Genomic DNA, 18,062 nt, shown 5'->3' on the forward strand with positions numbered 1-18,062 from the left:
ATACATATATATATATATATATATATATATATATATACATAGATACATATACACACATACATACATACATACATACATACATACATACATACATATATATATATATATATATATATTTCTAGAATCTCCTATTAAGAAGTAAATCCTTAGAAAATTGGCTCCGCTCTTAAAACACCCCACAAAAGGAAAACTCGGCTATTCTACCTGCACAACAGGTGAGGCACCAGGGTTGCCTTCTCAGGAAGGAGCTCCTGCAGCTGTTGACACACTACGGTAACCCGAGTGGCCCAAAAATGATCTATCCGGTCAGCCTGGGCCTGAGCTTCCCGCTCCCGGTGGGACATCCGGCTGCATTCCGCTTGAAGGCGTTCCTCCCCTTCTTCCATCTGCCGTAGCTTCGTTCTCATTTCTTCTCTTTCTCGCATCCTTTCCTAGGAGAAGAAGAAACACCCGTGCACACACAGACACCCCCAAAAAGAACCTGTTTCGGGGATCAGAGAGGCTCGGCAGCTTCTCACTGCTGCGACGGAGGTGACGCTGGTTGTCCCCTTTAAAGCCCTGCCTGGCTTGGGATCGGGTAACCTGATTGGCTCTTCACCTTGCCTTTCAAACAAGGGGAGGAAGACGGGGTGGCCAGTGGCCCAAATAACGCACCCATACAAAGCAGAACTCCGAGGCAGGTAGATTCCTTAAAGAACAATTTACTGGATACCGCACATTGGCGCCACTGACTCTGGAAGTTCCCGTGGTTTTCACCTGATTAAAAGTTCTCCCTTTCCCCTTTTCTCATCAGTCACATTGTCCAATGGTTGCTTGGTCGCTCCTCCTCTCCCATGCCACCTGTTGGAACGCCCTTGGTTCCCACAGGAAAACTTTTCGTTTTGACTAAAATCCGCCAGCTTATCTATTTTGCCCCCTCCCTGTCCCTTCTTCTTCCTTGTGGCAACCCTGAAGCTTCAAAGATGGGCCAGGCCAGGTTCGCTTCAGGGTTGACGGCGGGAAAGGGAATGCTAAGATTTCGTCGGCGAACCGTGAGCACCTGAAACCTCGCCAAGGTCACTGCTGCAGGTGTTCGGCGGAGACATGGACGGTTCCCATAACCAAAGGAAGCTTTATCATTGGACCATGTGAACACCCAGGGGCGGGGAGAAAGGGAAGCTATTTAACTAAGCGAGCACTGGTACGAGAAAACCAGAGCTGGTTTTGCATCCGCAGTTCCGAGATGGCGTATCCAATAAAGATGTTCTTTTGGGAATTCAAAGATCCAGAGTCTGTCTACTTCTTTTGGGTTCACTAGGACTGTTGACACACTGTTAACTGGTGAGTATCAGAAGACAGGCCTTCTCTGTGGTAGCCCCTGCTCTGTATAATATCCTGCTCTCAGAGATTAGAACGGCCGCAACCTTGTTGGCCTTTGGCAAGGTTTTAAAAACTTGGCTATATTGCCGGGAATGGCATGGTGGCTCAGTGGTTTAAGACCCTGGGCTTCTCGGCTAGAAAGCCAGCAGCCCAGGTTCAAGGCCCGAGTTGCACGCGACTGGGCGAACTCCCGTCCTCAGCTCAGCTCCTGCCAACCTAGCAGTTCAAAAGCATGCAAACGCGAGTAGATAAATAGGTACCACTTTGGTGGGAAAGTCACAGCGCTCCGTGATGTCATGTTGGCTAAATGGCCATAGAAATGTCTTCGGACAGCACTGGCTCCACAACCTTGAAATGGGCATGAGCCTCACTCCCCTATAGTCAGCAACAACTAGTAGTAGAGCCCTGGCATTTGGCTTTCCTGTTAGTTGATTAATTATCTCAGCTGCTGTGTGTATTTATTTTCTGGGTTTTTAAAATGGTTTCCAATTGTTTTATTTATTTATTTATTATTTATTTATACGATTTATAGGCTGCCCAATCCCGGAAGACTCCGGGCGGCTTACAACGAGGAAAAAAAGAAATAGTGAAAAAAATAAGAATAAAACAGATTAAAATCAACACACATACATTCGTTTTGATCGGGGCTGGACCTCAACAATGAGGTCAACAGCCCCAGGCCGGCCAGAATAGCCAGGTTTTGACAGCTTTTCTGAAGGCCATGAGAGTAGGCAAGGTCCGGATCTCTGGGGGTAGCTGATTCCAAAGGGTCGGAGCAGCCACAGAGAAGGCTCTCCTCCCGGGAGCCGCCAGTCGACATTGTCTGGCTGACGGCATCTGAAGGAGGTCCACCCTGTGGGATCTTACCGGCCGTTGGGAGGAATGTGGCAGTAGGCGGTCTCGCAGGTATGCTGGCCCTAAGCCATGTAGGGCTTTAAAGGTAATAACCAACAACTTGAATTGCGTCCGGAGACCAATAGGAAGCCAGTGCAGCTCGCGGAGGATAGGTGTAACGTGGGTGTACCTAGGTACACCCAATATCGCTCGCGCAACTGCATTCTGGACTAGTTGCAGTCTCCGAACGCTTTTCAAGGGTAGCCCCATGTAGATCTTTAGAACTTCATTCCTGTGGGTGGGTGGTGGTCTCACCTGCTCCAGCTCTTCTCGCAACCTCTGGACAACTTCATCCTTTTCCTTCTGTAGCCCAATCTGGAGTTCTTCTAGGCTGGCCCGTTTCTCCTCTTCCAACAAACGGATCTGCTTTTCCAAGCTTTCGATCTTCTGAAACACAAAATGCCCCCGATGGGCTGTTCTCACTCCTGCCTTGACATCCATGGTGGGTTCCAGCCATGTGAGCACCACACCCGTCTTCCGCACATGCGCCTTGCTCTCTCGCATGGCTTGCACGCATGCGCATGGCTTAGAAAATGTAGCTAAATAGGATGGCGCAGTGTCAGGGCGGGTTGCAAATGCCGGTTCACCTGAACCAGTCCAAACTGGCTGAACCCCACCACTGGTTAGGGGACAGCTGCCTGGTTCTCTACTAAATTCAGTCAACCATGACTGTAGATGTCCTCACACCCACCGATCACTCGATGGTCCTCATCAAGGAGCATCAAGGAACCAGAACGAGACCGTAAGCTGATCAGAGTAGAGTCTTCATTGTTGCTTGCCTATTTACAAGAATCTTCCCAGATACTAACTACACTCTCTTGGGAACAAGCAGACAAAAGCTCTTACGGAGGGTTTGGCCCAGAGGTGGGTTCCTACCAATTCGCACCTATTCAGTAGAACCGGTTCGTCAAATCTACCAAACTGGTTAGAAGAGGTTCCACCAGTGGACCAGGAAAGCAGGCCACACCTACAGAAGAGGTTCCAAAAATTTTTGAAACCACCACTGGTGGGTGTGTAATGTCCCGCAGTTATCTACACATTAATAATGATCTAGTAATATTTCCTTATGCATTTTAGGGACCTTTCCTTACATAATTGGTGTTTTCTTTCATACTTTTGGATTTCTAATTTCTGTTTCCGTTAGTTGGCAATTGCTAAAACCAATCCCACGTGGAAAAGTATTCAAAGCCTTCTTGATTTTAATTGTCAATTTATTTATTCCTGCACATTGTAATATTTATTCATTTACATATCTCCTGTTTTTCCACTGTTGTGCAAACACAATTCCAGCAGCTGCTAACGTGTGTAAAATTCAATATATATTATACTACTCCCTTTCAAATAGCCAACAAAATATTTCTGGTTTTAATTCCATCTCTTGCTTTACGATTGCTTCTAACCACTAACTTCTGAATAGCTACTTGGACCGACCTAAGTACTAATTCATAATTTCATATCCGGGCACATAGGCGGCAAGCCACTCCCATCCGGTCACATGGGTGGCAAGCCACTCCCACAAAGGAGGCCACACCCACAGAGTAGGTTCCAACAATTTTTGAAACCCACCACTGGTTTGGCCAATGTCTCTTCTTCCTCTGTAGGCATTCCAAGCTCGCCAGCCTTTTTACTCCGCCCCCTACTCTAGCTGGGGATTCCACCACATAGGTGGGAGTATGAAGAAGGGCTACAACACCAAATGAGTAACTCCAAACTCCCAGCAGTCTTTAATGAATGGAGTCGTTCAGGCCGCCTCTTCCTGAATTGCATCGGGAAAGAACTTTCCAAGATCCCCATGCCAGTAAGTGCTTCCTTCTGTTCTGACGTAACAGGAATCCCGATAAACCCCTTTTATTGAATTGACAGCAAATTCCTCTCTAGCAAAGTCTTTCCTCTCCCACAGCCTTCCAAGATAGTTCACAATTACTAACCTTTATCAGGATTGGAGAGTGGCCAGGCCGAGATCTTTCAGACGCCACAATACTTGGAATGTCTCCTGCAAACTCCACTCCCCTTTCGCTCCTCTTTTATTCCCTCTGGGAGGGGCCATTCACCGTCCACCTGTGGCCTTACTCCCGAGTCGACCCCTGTTCTTTAGCTGTTCCCTTTGTCTGGCAAAGGGTTTGCAACTTGGGAGTCCTCCTGGACCCACAGCTGACTTTCGACCACCATCTGACGGCTGTGACCAGGGGGGCATTTGCCCAGGTTCGCCTGGTACGCCAGTTGCGACCCTACCTGAACCGGGAGGCCCTCACAACAGTCACTCGGGCCCTTGTGACCTCTAGGCTGGAATACTGCAATGTGCTCTACATGGGGCTGCCCTTGAAGAGCATCCAGCGACTTCAGCTAGTCCAGAACGCGGCCGCGTGAGCGATTGTGGGTGCACCTCGGTTTGCCCACATAACACCTATCCTCCGCGAGCTGCGCTGGCTACCTGTTGATCTCCGGGTGCGCTTCAAGGTGCTACTTGTCACTCATAAAGCCCTCCATGGTAGTGGATCTGCGTACTTGAGAGACCGCCTCCTGCCAATTACCTCCTTGCGACCAATTAGATTGCACAGATTAGGCCTCCTCCGAGTTCCATCTGCCAGTCAGTGTCGACTGGCAACCACACGGAGGAGAGCCTTTTCAGTAGTAGCTCCGACCCTTTGGAACGATCTCCCCGTGGAGATTCGTACCCTCACCACCGTCCAGACCTTCCGCACAGCCCTTAAGACCTGGCTAGCCCGTCAGGCCTGGGGATAAAGATAATCCGTCCCCACCCAAATGATGAATGAATGTTGTTTACTATTTTACTTTTATGTATTGTTTTGTGTTTATTGTCTTGTACCCTCCCTTCCTTATTTTATGTAAGCCGCCCTGAGTCCCCTCAGGGAAAAGGGCGGCCTATAAATACTAATAAAATCACTAAAATCACTAAAATCACTAAAACTCTGTGCATGGGAACAGGCTTCAGCTGTTCTTCTGCTACGAAGGCAGCTGATAACTGTCGGACGGCCCTGGCCCCCTCTCTGCCTCCGACACAGAGCGCTCATCAGAGCCGTCCCCAGACTCCAGGACTGGCCCAGATACCTACCCAGTCTTCCTCACTGTCTGAATCTGCTGCCAGCTCCGCTGGCTGTTGGTGGGCCATAACAAAGTGGTGTGGCCCTCTACTTCCCAAGATGCAACACTGCAGGGCGAACCCTCCTGATTGAAAGATGGTTGGTACTCGATGCCATCAACCTGGTGGCCTGGCTCAGCCCAGAGATGCTCACCTGACGAAGGTCAGCCTCTTCATTCCGCAAAGCATTGTTGATTTTCCTTTCCTCCTCCAGGGTTCTCTGGAGATCCGCCCACCGCTTCCGGTCCTGTTCCCCCAGGACTTCCCGCTGCATCCGGAGGGCTGCCTGGGCGTTGGCTTCCCATTTCTTCTGCTCCTGGTGCAGCATCTTCTGCGCCTGAGACGGACATACAAGGGGACATGAACAGCATAAAGTTGGGGCCAGTGGCAAAATTTAATTTTTTTTACTACTGATTCTGTGGGCGTGGCTTGGTGGGTGTGGCATGGCTTGGTGGGTGTGGCAGGGGGAAGGATACTGCAAAATCCCCATTCCCTCCCAATCAGCTGGGACTCGGGAGGCAGAAGTAGATGGGGGCGCGGCCAGCCAGAGGTGGTATTTGCCAGTTCTCCGAACTACTCAAAATTTCCGCTACCGGTTCTCCAGAACTGGTCAGAACCTGCTGGATTTCATCCCTGGTTGGGGCCCAGGATGGACTGAAGAGTTCTTCAGCCTTGGTGTCTTTAAGATCTGTGGACTTCAACTCCCAACCAGCACAAAAAAACATCAAGACTTCCGGGTGTGATTGACAACTTGAGCAGAGGAATAATAATAATAATAATTGCATATGATGTATCACACTTCCAGCTCTATTCTGATCGACTTGAGGGTCTCCTGCTTGAGCAGGGAGCTGGACTAGAAGACCTCCAAGGTCCCTTCCAGTTCTATTCAAGGACAGTGGACACCTGCAGAGGCAGAGGTTGAACTAAATGATCTCTAAGCTCCCTCCCACGGTACGATTCTGTGCCAAGGTGCTAACGAGTAGGAAGAAAACAGGAAAGAGGGCCTGGGACCCACCACCAAACCTACCATCTGCTCGGCTTCCATCTTCAGGGCCGTTGCCTGCTTCTCCATGACTTCCTGCTGCTGGATGGCTTCTGCCTCTCGCTCCTGGAATGGAAACGAGGAGGGAAAATATACCTGGCTGGATTCATACAACACACTCAACCCAGGTTACAAAAACCGCACGGCTGCATTCTCCTACCTAACCTGCTTGGCAGAAGCGGTCCAGCTTCACCCCTTACCGTGTTCCCCCATGCAGGGATTCACTTAACAGCCGGGGCAAGGAAGGTCGTAACACGGGGCAAAACTTTCTCAACAGCTGTCACGCTTAGCAACAGAAACATTGGGCACCGTTGTGGTCATAAGTCGAGGATTACCTAGAATTACCTTTAGGATCTTTTGCAGATTTTCAATTTCCTTCTGGAAGGTGACGGCTTGTTCCCGAAGAGCGCTGGCCTTGGTCACTTCTGAGCTCTCAGCACGCTGAGAAACAGAACAATTAACAGGTTAAGAGAGTTGGAAGAGGCCTTGTAGGTCATCTAGTCCAACCCCAGACAAGAGCCGAGGTGGCGCAGTGGTTAAATGCAGCACTGCAGGCTACTTCAGCTGACTGCTAGATCAGCAGTTCAGCGGTTCAAATCTCACCGGCTCAGGGTTGACTCAGCCTTCCATCCTTCCGAGGTGGGTAAAATGAGGACCCGGATTGTTGTTGGGGGCGATATGCTGACTCTGTAAACCGCTTAGAGAGGGCTGAAAGCCCTATGAAGCGGTATATAAGTCTAACTGCTATTGCTATAAACTGGAAACCCTACATTATTTCTGACAGATGGCAGTCCAGTCTCTTCTTGAAAGCTTCCAATGAGGAAGCTCCCACAACTTCTGAAGGCAACTTCTGTTCCATGGGTTGATTGTTCTCACTGTCAGGAAATTCCTCCTTATTTCCAGGTTGAATCTCTCCTTGGTCAGCTTCCATCCATTCTTCCTTGTCTGGCCTTCAAAGATGCTTTGGAGAATAGCTTGACCCCCTTCCTCTCTTTGACAGTCCCTCAAATATTGGAAGACTGCTATCCTGTCTCCTCTGGTCCTTCTCTTCACTAAACTAGCCATGCCCAGTTCCTGCAACCGTTCATCCTATGTTTTAGCCTCCAGTCCCCTAATCCTCTTTGTTGCTCTTCTCTGCACTCTTTCTAGAGTCTCCACATCTTTTTAAAAATATGGGTACCAAACGTGGATGCATTAATGTATTCGAAGTGTGGCCTTACTGAGGCTTTGTAAAGCAGTAGTAATGCTTGACGTGAACCAGGTAACAAGAGGTCTGTCCTTCCAATTTTGAGGAAGTCAGGAGAAGACAGCCCTTTAGATATTGGAAGACTGCTATCAAGTCTCCCCTGGTCCTTCTCTTCCCTAGACTAGCCATGCCCAGTTCCTGCAACCGTTCATCCTATGTTTTAGCCTCCGGTCCCCTCATCATCCTGGTTGCTCTTCTCTGCACCTTTTCTAGAGTTTCAACCTCTTTTGTATAGTGTGGGGACCAAAACTGGATGCTGTATTCTAGGAGTGTTATTACTAGGGCTTTAGTTAAAGAAATGAAAACAGGCTCGACCGATTTTTATGAGATTAAGCTGCCAACCCCCTCCCTCCTGTCTCTTGAGAGCCGATCTCCTCCCTGGCTTCCATCCCTTTCCCAGCCTTTCCACAATCGCTCCCAATTCCCAGAGATTCAGGATGCCACGAGGATACCTCTCTTACAGCCTGCTTCTCCCGCAGCTCCATCTCTTCTCTTAGTTTGCAGAGTTCTTTCTCCTTCCAAGAAGAGAGAGGGGGGAAAATATTACTTAACCCATTTCGCAGCTGAACACAGAATAACTGAGCAGAGCTGGCAATAGCAATAGCAATAGCAATAGCAGTTAGACTTATATACCGCTTCATAGGGCTTTCAGCCCTCTCTAAGCGGTTTACAGAGTCAGCATATTGCCCCCAACAACAATCCGGGTCCTCATTTTTACCCACCTCGGAAGGATGGAAGGCTGAGTCAACCTTGAGCCGGTGAGATTTGAACAGCCGAACTGCAGAACTGCAGTCAGCTGAAGTAGCCTGCAGTGCTGCACTCTAACCACTGCGCCACCTCGGCTCTTAACTCAGCTTACTCTATTGGTATATTTCTGCATTTGGGATATAGGGTGAGTAGTTTCCCACCTCTATAGGGAAATCCTACAAATAATTGTGCATGGAGAAAGATGACAGAAATTCAGCAATTATTAAAAATTACACTCATGGTAGCAAAGGTATAGAATCAATTTACCAGCAAAATATACAGTATGTCTTGTTAAAATTAGTATTGGCATTACCCTTATATTGTATTAAGGTGGCAGGCTGAACCAAAGTAGGGTTTCATGAGATTAAGCTTTAACTGTTCAGCAGAGTCAGACAGTGAGGAGGGTTGGGGAGGAACCTGGGCCAGTCCTGGAGTCTGGGGAAGGCTCTGAGGAGGGCTCTGTGTCAGAGGCAGAGAGGGGGCCAGGGCCGTATGCCAGTTATCAGCTGCCTTCAGAGTCGGACATCAGTGAGGCAGAGGAACAGCTGGAGCCTGTTCCCTACGTGCGCATGCACAGAGTTGCCAGACGAAGGGAACGGCTTGGGAATAAGGCCACAGGTGGATGGTGAATGGCCCCTCCCAGAGGGAATAAAAGAGGAGCGACAGGGGAGTGGAGTTTGCAGGAGACAATTAGTTCGCTTCCTTGGTTTGTGACTCTCTGAGACTCCTTGCCAAGTTCTGCAGATCTCGGCCTGGCAGCTCTCCAAGCCAGATAAGGTCTGTGACCATAAATCCTCCCTCGAAAGACTTTGCCGGATGTGAATGAGCAGAATTCACAGTCAATTAATAAAAGGGTTTTTTGTCGGGACCTGGAGTTGGCTTCAGGCTCTTGGGAAGCCTGAGTCAGAACAGAAGAGACCCCCGGAGGTCTTGTAGTCCAACCCCCTGCTTGAGAACCCCACTGTTGCTAAGGAAGAATAAATGTATAAATTGCCTAGGAAGGATAAGTGGAACCTTTTCCTGGAGCGCCTCCTGTTGAAGCTTCTTCAGCTGTTGTTGGTTCTCCTCTTTCAGGCGCCTGGCAATGCCGTCCAGGGCTTCCTTTTCCGCCTCCAACCCTAAGACGATCTCCTGCATCCTCGCTATTTCCAGATCCTTTTGGGACAGCAGAGCCTGCAAAACCAAGATCTTCAGTTCCGCTTCTAGACCTGAGATCCACCTTGCAAATTCTTTCACGCCTTCTTGCCAGCGGCAATGTTAGTGTGGCGAGTGAGGGCCGTTCGGACGATGGGAACCTGGGCGCCAGTGTGGGTATCACCAACAGCGGTGGGGCGGCCGCAGCCATCTTTTCTTTTGGGTCTCTGGCCTGCCACACTTTCTATTATTCTACTGTGCATTTTCTATGGTGGGAAAATGGGATTGTACGGAGTTAGACGCTATGAAGCCATAACAACATTCTTTCTAGAAAGCCAAGGTCATCCTTTGTCTTTGCACTTCTGCACCTGACCGGAATTGGATGGGTGAAACTGCCAGCATGGCAGTGGATGATTGGACCATGGGATGGACTTGTGGGTGTGGGGGCAAGATCTTTTTTTTAAAGTTTTTTTATTGTTTTAATTGAACAAAAACACGAAAAAAGAATCATCCTTCATTACATCTTGTAGAAAGCGTGTCGGTTGGTTACAAATACATTTCGCGCGTTTCTTCCACAATCATTACTTAATACTTCATTCATATTGAATTGTACATTTTAAATCAAAAATCTTTATGAATTTTACTATCACTGTACCACAATTCTCATTTAACTACAATTATTTAAACGTGCTTTTATCCGAAATCATTTGTATTTCAAGACACAACCACCTACTGACATTCATTCGCAATTTCAATAAACCTCCAATAACATTACACCTTTATAACATATTCTGAAAAAAAACAACAATTAATAAGCTATCTAAGCGTTCCCCCCCCTTCCCCCCGAACTCACCATTTAAAGCTTGTATCCAATTTGCTTTTACCAATGCAACACATATTATTATATATCATTAAACATTATCCATTAACATTTCCTTTGTGGGGGGGCAAGATCTTGAACTTTAAACTGGGAAGCTTTCAGATTCGGGTTTTCCCAGATGTGCCAACATGTCTCTCTTAATCAATTGGAACTTTGAGGAATACTTTGCCTTGGACTCTGATTTAATTTTGGGTGCTATTTGGAACCCCGACAGATAGTGGCCAGGGGATGTCCCTGGCTGAAAGGAAAAGAGAAATCCCCCCCACCCCAGGTGTGCATCCTTCCTCACCTCCACCTGCGGGGCCCCATACTTCCTGCCCTGCAGTCTGAGTTCGCTCAGCTTTTTCTCCAGCGCCACGACTTCCGCCAGGCAGATCTCCCGCTTATATTCCAGCAGTACCAGATCAGCCCTGCCGCGGGAAAGAAGGATGTAACAGAACAATAGAATAACAGGGCCGGAAGGGACCTCGGAGGTCTTCTAGTCCAACCCCAGCACAAGCAGGAGACCCTATATCATTTTGGACAAATATCTCCTTAAAAGCTTCCAAATTGCTGGAAATGCAATCATCAACAAGGGACCTTTCTCCAACATTTGGAGTATTGGCGGGGGGAAATCAAAAAACAGTTGGAGGAAATAACAGAACAAAACATTGATATGAAGCCAGAGCTTCATAAGCAAAGAAACTCAATATATTATGCTCCACATTATTATCACAGCCAGAATTACATTTGCCCAAAATTGGAAACCAGAAAAGGTCCCTTCAAACGCAGAGATCACAAAAAAGGTGCTAGAATGCGCGGAAATGGATAAATTTAACGATGGAACGAAGGGACAGACAGGAAGCAGAGTATTACAAGATATGGAATAGGTGGTAAAATTGGCTAAAAAAGAGATGTATAAGGAATACATAGAAGGTATAACAAATAGCAGTGGTCTGTATTTAGAGAGTAACAGAGGTGTAAATGTTGTATTTATCATATAATACAATACAGTAGCAGCGTTGGAAGGGACCTTGGAGGTCTTCTAGTCCAACCCCCTGCCTAGACAGGAAACCCTACACCGTTTCAGACAAATGGCTATCCAACCTCTTCTTAAAGACTTCCAGTGTTGGAGCATTCACAACTTCTGGAGGTAAATTGTTCCACTGATTAATTGTTCTAACTATCAGGAAGTTTCTCCTTAGTTCTAAGTTGCTTCTCTCCTTGATTAGTTTCCCCCCATTGCTTCTTGTTCTGCCTTCTGGTGCCTTGGAGAATAGCTTGACTCCCTCTACTTTGTGGCAGCCCCTGAGATATCGGAAGACTGCTATCATGTCTCCCCTAGTCCTTCTTTTCATTAAACCAGACCTACCCAGTTCCTGCAACCGTTCTTCATATATTTTAGCCTCCAGTCCCCTAATCCTCTTTGTTGCTCTTCTCTGCACTCTTTCTAGAGTCTCCACATCTTTTCTACATCGAATTATATAGAATTACATTCTATGTAAATGTGTAACTATGAAATAAGGAGGTATAGGTTTAAAACAATAGGCTTTAGAATGGAAAACTCGAAATTAGGTGGGGGGGGGGAAATACCGATAATGGAAAGCTGTAAAAGAGTAATTATGTTTAAAAAAATGTTTTTAAAATGTTAAATAAAAAATATTTTTTTAAAAAGAGCCTCCAGTGATTTGAGCTCCCATCACTTCTGAAGGTTCCGATGGTTAATTGTCCTCACTGTTAGGAAATTTCTCCCCAGTTCTAAGTTGCTTCTCTCCTTGATTAGTTTCCCCCCATTGCTTGTTGTTCTGCCCTCAGGTGCCCTGGAGAATAGCTTGACTCCCTCTTCTTTGGGGCAACCCCTGAGATATCGGAAGACTCCCATCATGTCTCCCCTGGTCCTTCTTTACATTAAACTAGACATACCCAGTTCCTGCAACCGTTCTTCGTAGGTTTTAGCCTTCAGTCCCCTAATCCTCTGGGTCCTCGTTTTACCGACCTCGGAAGAATAGAAGGCTTTGGGCATAAGCCCTGTTTACCGCCTTGTTGTTTTAGCAACAGATCTCAGATATCGGCCTCAAAGTCACCCTCTTCGTTTTCTATACTCATCAATAAATATTGGCTGATTGATACCTGGCCTTCTCCACTTTATCCTGATATTCTTCCATTCGCAACTCCAGTCTCCTTGCCCGCTCCTGGCGCTCCTGTAGGGCTTCCTGGAAATTTTCCAGCTCCAGAGCCACATGCTGGGAGGAGAAAGAAGAGGAGGAGGAGAAGTTGGAGTGGGTTTTCAGAGCAGGAGGAGGAGGAGGAGGAGGAGGAGAAAGAAGGAGGAAGAGAAGGAGCAGAAGAAGGAGAAGAAGGAAGAGGAGGAGACGAAGCAGAAGAAGGAGAAAAACGAGGAGAAAGAAGAGGAGGAGGAGAAGTTGGAGTGGGTTTTCAGAGCAGCAGGAGGAGGAGAAAGAAGGAGGAAGAGAAGGAGCAGAAGAAAGAAGAAGGAAGAGGAGGAGGAGGAAGAAGAAGAGGAGAAGAAGAAGCAGAAGAAGGAGAAAAAAGGAGGAGAAAGAAGAAGGAAGAGGAGGAGCAGAAGGAGAAAAAGGAAGAGGAGGAAGAAGAGGAGGAGGAGGAAGAAGAGAAGGAAGAAGAAAAGGAGGAGGAAGAAGAAGAAGAGGAGGAGGAGCAGAAGAAGAAGAAAAAGGAGGAGGAGGAGAAAGAAAGAGGAAGAGAAGGAGCAGAAGAAGGAGAAGGAAGAGGAGGGGGAGCAGAAGGAGAAAAAGGAGGAGAAAGAAGGAGGAAGAGAAGGAGCAAAAGAAGGAGAAGAAGGAAGAGGACGAAAAGAAGAGGAGGAGGAGGAGCAGAAGAAGGAGAAAAAGGAGAAGGAAGAAGAAGAAGAGGAGGAAGAGGAGAAGAACAAGAAGAAGAAGAGGAAGAGGAGAAGGAGGAGGAGGAGAAGAAGATTCTCAAGGTACCCCTTCCTCCCACTGCCAGCATGTCCTGAATAGACCTGGTTTAACTTGTAGTTTCCTGCTGTGCCTTCCTTCCACCTCCTGAAGTTGCCAGAGGTCCTCCTGCTTTGGCCGGTCAGCTGTGCAAACCCCTCTTCATCTGCATCGGAGACGTCAAAACTCGAGGACCTAAAAAAAAGGTATCCCATAGGAGGAGTCTCTATGATAGGGGAACTGGACTTCCGGTTGGCAAAGGAAAAAGGATGCCATGCTAGGAGGAGACTCTATGTTAGGGAACCGGACTTCCGGTTGGCAAAGGAAAAAGGATGCCATGCTAAGAGGAGACTCTATGGTAGGGAACCGGACTTCCGGTCAGCCCCAGAATTGAACGGGGGGCTTCCAGTTAGGACCTTTGTGGCTCTTTGAGTGTTTAAGGTTGCCAACCCCTGGGCCAGTGGGTCTCCAAGTCTTCCTCTTAGACCTCAGCTGCTTCCATAGTCTCTGCTTTTCCCTTTGCCCAGGGACACTCACCTCCATCGATTCCTTGGTGGCAACAGGAGCTTCTTCACATTGTGGGCATCAACTTTTGGGGAAAAGAGACCTGATTTAGTCCAGATTTCCAGAAAGAGAGAAAAGCTCCCACCAGTTCCCAACCCAAGAACCGCCTTCTAGGGGGGAGAAAAGATCCTCCAAAGCAGAGAGAGAAATCAAAAATGACCAGAACACCTCTTCTCCAGAAACCAACAGCCAGATAAGCGGGGATTAACACCAGACAAACAATCAAGCAGAAAGCAATCTGAATCAATTAACTAGCAAGGAGAAAATCCACACCAAAACTAGGAAGGCAAGCTACAATATATAAATAGGGGGGGAAAAACCCACATTGTCTCACACGGAGGATATGACCTGGCTGGGTAATGAAAACATCTGTAAGCAAACCACTCAGAGCACCCCAAGGATTGTCCAACCCTCAGCTACAGAAATTATCTTCTATTGGTACGATAAACAATGCCCAACTCACTTTCTCCCCTCTCTGGAACTTCACCATGGACTTCACTGCTCAAAGCAGCAGCCCAGATCTCCCTGAGTCTTCTGGCCGACCCTGGAGGCTTCTGAGCATCTCTTGGACCATACATGACTCCATGGTCCATGCCCAGTTCATATGGAGACAGCCTCTCCTTTCCGCCGAGGAGCCTGGCTTTTGGAGGACAGAGAGTGTGAGGAAGGGTCCTTTGATCTTCTCCATCAAGAGGTAGCAAGTGATTCGCGCAGCATCCTCCAAGAGGCTCTCCTTCCAGGTGGTCCGATGGGATCTTCTCAGGACGGCTGACCTCCTCTGCTCTCCTAATTTTGGACACGGATCTTCTGGCCCTTTGCCAGGACGACCGAGGTCGTTCTACAACGACCGACCGGTGCTTTGATCTTCTCGTGATGGTCTCTCTCGGTTCAGAATATCGCTCTCGTCCTTCTTCTCCTCCTCCTCGCTCTGATTCCAGGAATCCACTTTTCCTGGAGAACCCACCTTCTTGTCTTGAGTTCTGGACCCTGGCGTGATGGCTCCTCTTCCACATTTGGCCTCCCCTTCCTACCTCCGTCCCACTGGAACTCTCGGCAGAAGAGTTCCGCCTAAGCGCGGACTCTTTTTCTCCTAGAGACGCCATGTTCTCGATTCCATGTTGAGGAAGACTCTGGAGTGGACGCTCTCTGGAAAGAGGAGCCCATTCTTGGCTCCGTTTCTCCTCCGACGCTTCTGCTGGCACCTCCTTCCTCGTCGTCTCCCACCTGTGAGAATCCAAAGCAGGGTGGAGAGATCTGGAAGTTGGACGAGGACCATCCCTCTCGGACAAGACGGTGGCCTTGGATGCGGGTGGCCTCCCGTCTCTGGGGCGTGACACGAGACCGGGAGGTGCCTCCTCCTCGTCGGAGCTCAACAGCAAATCCACCAGACCTTTGTGGAATTCGGCGGCCAAATCTTCGGTGCAAACGGACTCGGATCTGCTCGGGGCCTCCCTCGGGTCAGGGAGGGACAGCAGCTGCCCTCGGCAGTCCATCTCCCGAGAGGTCACGTCTCCACTCCCACCGGCATCCACCCTGCCTGGATCTGCAAGGAGAAGGAAGCAAATTGAGAATCTCTGTCTGTGTCAGAACTCATTCCCGTGAAATCGGGTCACTTGAAGCGCTGATACCGCTGGATAAGACCTTGGTAGGAGCACGTCCAGAATATTACATCCAGCTTTGGTCATCATAATATTAAAAAAAATATGTTCAGACTCTGGAAAGAGGGCGAAGATTTATGGAGCAGCAGATGAAGGGACATGGGAGCGGACGAGAAGAACAGGGAGGCTCGGCCCGTTTCAAATCGACGGGCAAGAACGAAATTCTTCTTGGTCCCAGAAACCCCAAGAGAAATTAAGATCTGACCTGCTGTCCTGGAAGTGGCCTGGGGAGGACCATCCCAACTGTTGCCCTTGATCCTTGGTGCAGGTCCCTGTGGGGTAAAAGTAGCAAGTTAGGGGAGGGGGAGAAGGGTATTTGACAAGGAGGGCAGGCTAGAAATGGCCAAGAGGAACAAAGCTGAGAAGATGCGGTAGAACTTTCAGCTGGGGTTCTGTTCTGATCTGAGCTTCCCAAGAGCATGAAGGCAACTCCTGGTCCCGACAAAAACCCCTTTTATTAATTGACTGTGAATTCTGCTCATTCATATCCCGCAAAGTCTTTCGAGGGAGGATTTACGGTCACAGACCTTATCTGGCTTGGAGAGCTGCCAGGCCGAGATCTGCAGAACTTGGCCAGGAGTCTCGGAGAGTCACGAACCAATGAAGCGAACTAATTGTCTCCTGCAAACTCCACTCCCCTGTCGCTCCTCTTTTATTCCCTCTGGGAGGGGCCATTCACCGTCCACCTGTGGCCTTACTCCCAAGCCGACCAGGAGTCTCGGAGAGTCACGAACCAATGAAGCGAACTAGTGGTCTCCTGCAAACTCCACTCCCCTTTCGCTCCCCTTCTGCACATGGCCCCCCAAAGCTCTATTTTCGCTGGCAGTGGGCTGCAGGAGGCTGTCGCAGCCGAAAACGGAATTTGGGAGCCTGTTTCCACTGGCAGAGTGCTCGGGCTGCCACACGCGACTCCGACACAAATGACATCGAGCTGGCCAGTCGCCCCCTGTCACACACACTGTGGTCACACACACTCCCCCCCTCCAAGGTTCAACACAATCCTGATGGGCCCCTCAATGAAATTGAGTTTGAGACCCCCCCTGGATTAAACGATCTCCAAGGTCCCTTCAGCTCTTCATATTCTGTGCTGCAGACCCCAACCAAATAAGGCACATTCCTCCATCGGGCCTAGGTGGCGCATAGAGCCTAGGTGGCGCAGTGGGTAGAGTGCAGTACTGCAGGCCACTTCAGCTGACTGCAGTTCTGCAGTTTGGCGGTTCAAATCTCACCGGCTCAGGGTTGACTCAGCCTTCCATCCTTCCGAGGTGGGTGAAATGAGGACCCGGATTGTTGTTGGGGGCAATATGCTGACTCTGTAAACCGCTTAGAGAGGGCTGAAAGCCCTATGAAGTGGTATATAAGTCTAACTGCTATTGCTATTGATTTAATTTCATGGCATCCGCTGGGCAGGGACTCAGGTCCGCGAGCAAGCAAGGGGTGGGGTGAAGTGGGCACAACAGGCTCTCCTTGACCAGATATGACTCTCCGGACTTTTGCCAATCCAAATTCTAGCAAGGACTCTTGGCTCAACCTTCCAAAGGCCGTTGGGCGTGCGATGGGGGCGAAGTTCTCTCCCTTGGCCAGCTAAATGCCAACCTAGGGCGCAGATGGCAAGGTGCAGCCAACTTACCTGCAAGGAGCAGAGTTGAGCGTCAATGCGGTCCAGCAGGAAATCGCAGTGACCCTTGGGCCAGCGGCTGCATTTCCTCGGCGGAGGGACAGCCATCTCTCCCATCACTTCTGAAGGAGGCAGGAAAGGGGTTCAGTTAGGGGTACCCCCAGCGCTGGGCTGCCGAAATCTAGAATATCACTAGAGGGCCGAAGATACAGTGAACTTTTTCGTGAGTCCTCCTAGGTCAGCAATGGCTAACCTTTTCGGTGGCAAGTGGCCGAAACATCCACGCAACCCCAAAATGCAATGTGCCTCCCCCCCCCATCCCACCCATTTTTGGCTTCCAGATTGGTTGCAGGAGGCCTTCCAGGGCATAGGGGACGCTCACGCCCCCCCCCCCCTGCTCCCTCTTTCGATTTCCAGGTTGGTGCAAGAGAACTTCCAGACCCCAAACAGTGTGTGTCAGCCTCCCCGTTTCAATGGCAGCCGAAGCAGTAGCAAAGCAGAGGCTGACAGTGTGTGTGTGTATGTGTGTGTGTGTGTGTGTGTGTGTGCATGCGAACCCCAAAATTCAATGCGATAGCCCCCTGCACATGTGCTCCCCCCCCCATGTGCACCTCATCCAATGGTGGGTTTCAAAAAATTTTTAGAACCTCTTCTGTAGGTGTGGCCTGCTTTGTGGGAGTGGCTTGCCGGCCATGTGAATCGAGTGGGAGTGGCCAACTTGTAAAATGTGGTGAAACTCACTTAACAACGCTCTTGCTTAGCAACCAAAATGTTGGCTCAGAAACTCTGGCATTTGAAGCACGCAGGTCTTAAAGTTGTCAAGTTACAAGACCCTCGCACCCTTAGCCCTTTAGGGAAAAAAACACCCCAGGGGTGTTCAAACTTGACAGCTTGAAGACTTGTGG

General features: G+C 49.0%; 1 protein-coding gene across 1 annotated transcript in view; it reads right to left on the reverse strand.

The window, feature by feature from the left end:
- Positions 1–17,298, reverse strand: part of LOC148048824 (uncharacterized) — a gene marked incomplete at its 3' end in the record, with an annotated part of 24,804 nt that extends 7,506 nt beyond the window's left edge. Inside the window, 14 exon segments of the mRNA XM_087703742.1 lie at positions 205–431; positions 2,509–2,640; positions 5,508–5,690; positions 6,381–6,461; positions 6,741–6,836; positions 8,094–8,156; positions 9,403–9,561; positions 10,692–10,812; positions 12,512–12,624; positions 13,383–13,512; positions 13,855–13,906; positions 14,345–15,424; positions 15,745–15,811; positions 17,170–17,298. Of these exon segments, the coding sequence (XP_087559868.1) occupies positions 205–431; positions 2,509–2,640; positions 5,508–5,690; positions 6,381–6,461; positions 6,741–6,836; positions 8,094–8,156; positions 9,403–9,561; positions 10,692–10,812; positions 12,512–12,624; positions 13,383–13,512; positions 13,855–13,906; positions 14,345–15,424; positions 15,745–15,811; positions 17,170–17,274 (2,609 nt within the window).
- Between the last annotated feature and the right edge of the window lie 764 nt (positions 17,299–18,062).

Source organism: Thamnophis sirtalis, unplaced genomic scaffold, assembly GCF_051295495.1.
Source record: "Thamnophis sirtalis isolate CommonGarterSnake01/CBP01778 unplaced genomic scaffold, rThaSir2_p1.2 scaffold_2, whole genome shotgun sequence".
Taxonomy (NCBI): domain Eukaryota; kingdom Metazoa; phylum Chordata; class Lepidosauria; order Squamata; family Natricidae; genus Thamnophis; species Thamnophis sirtalis.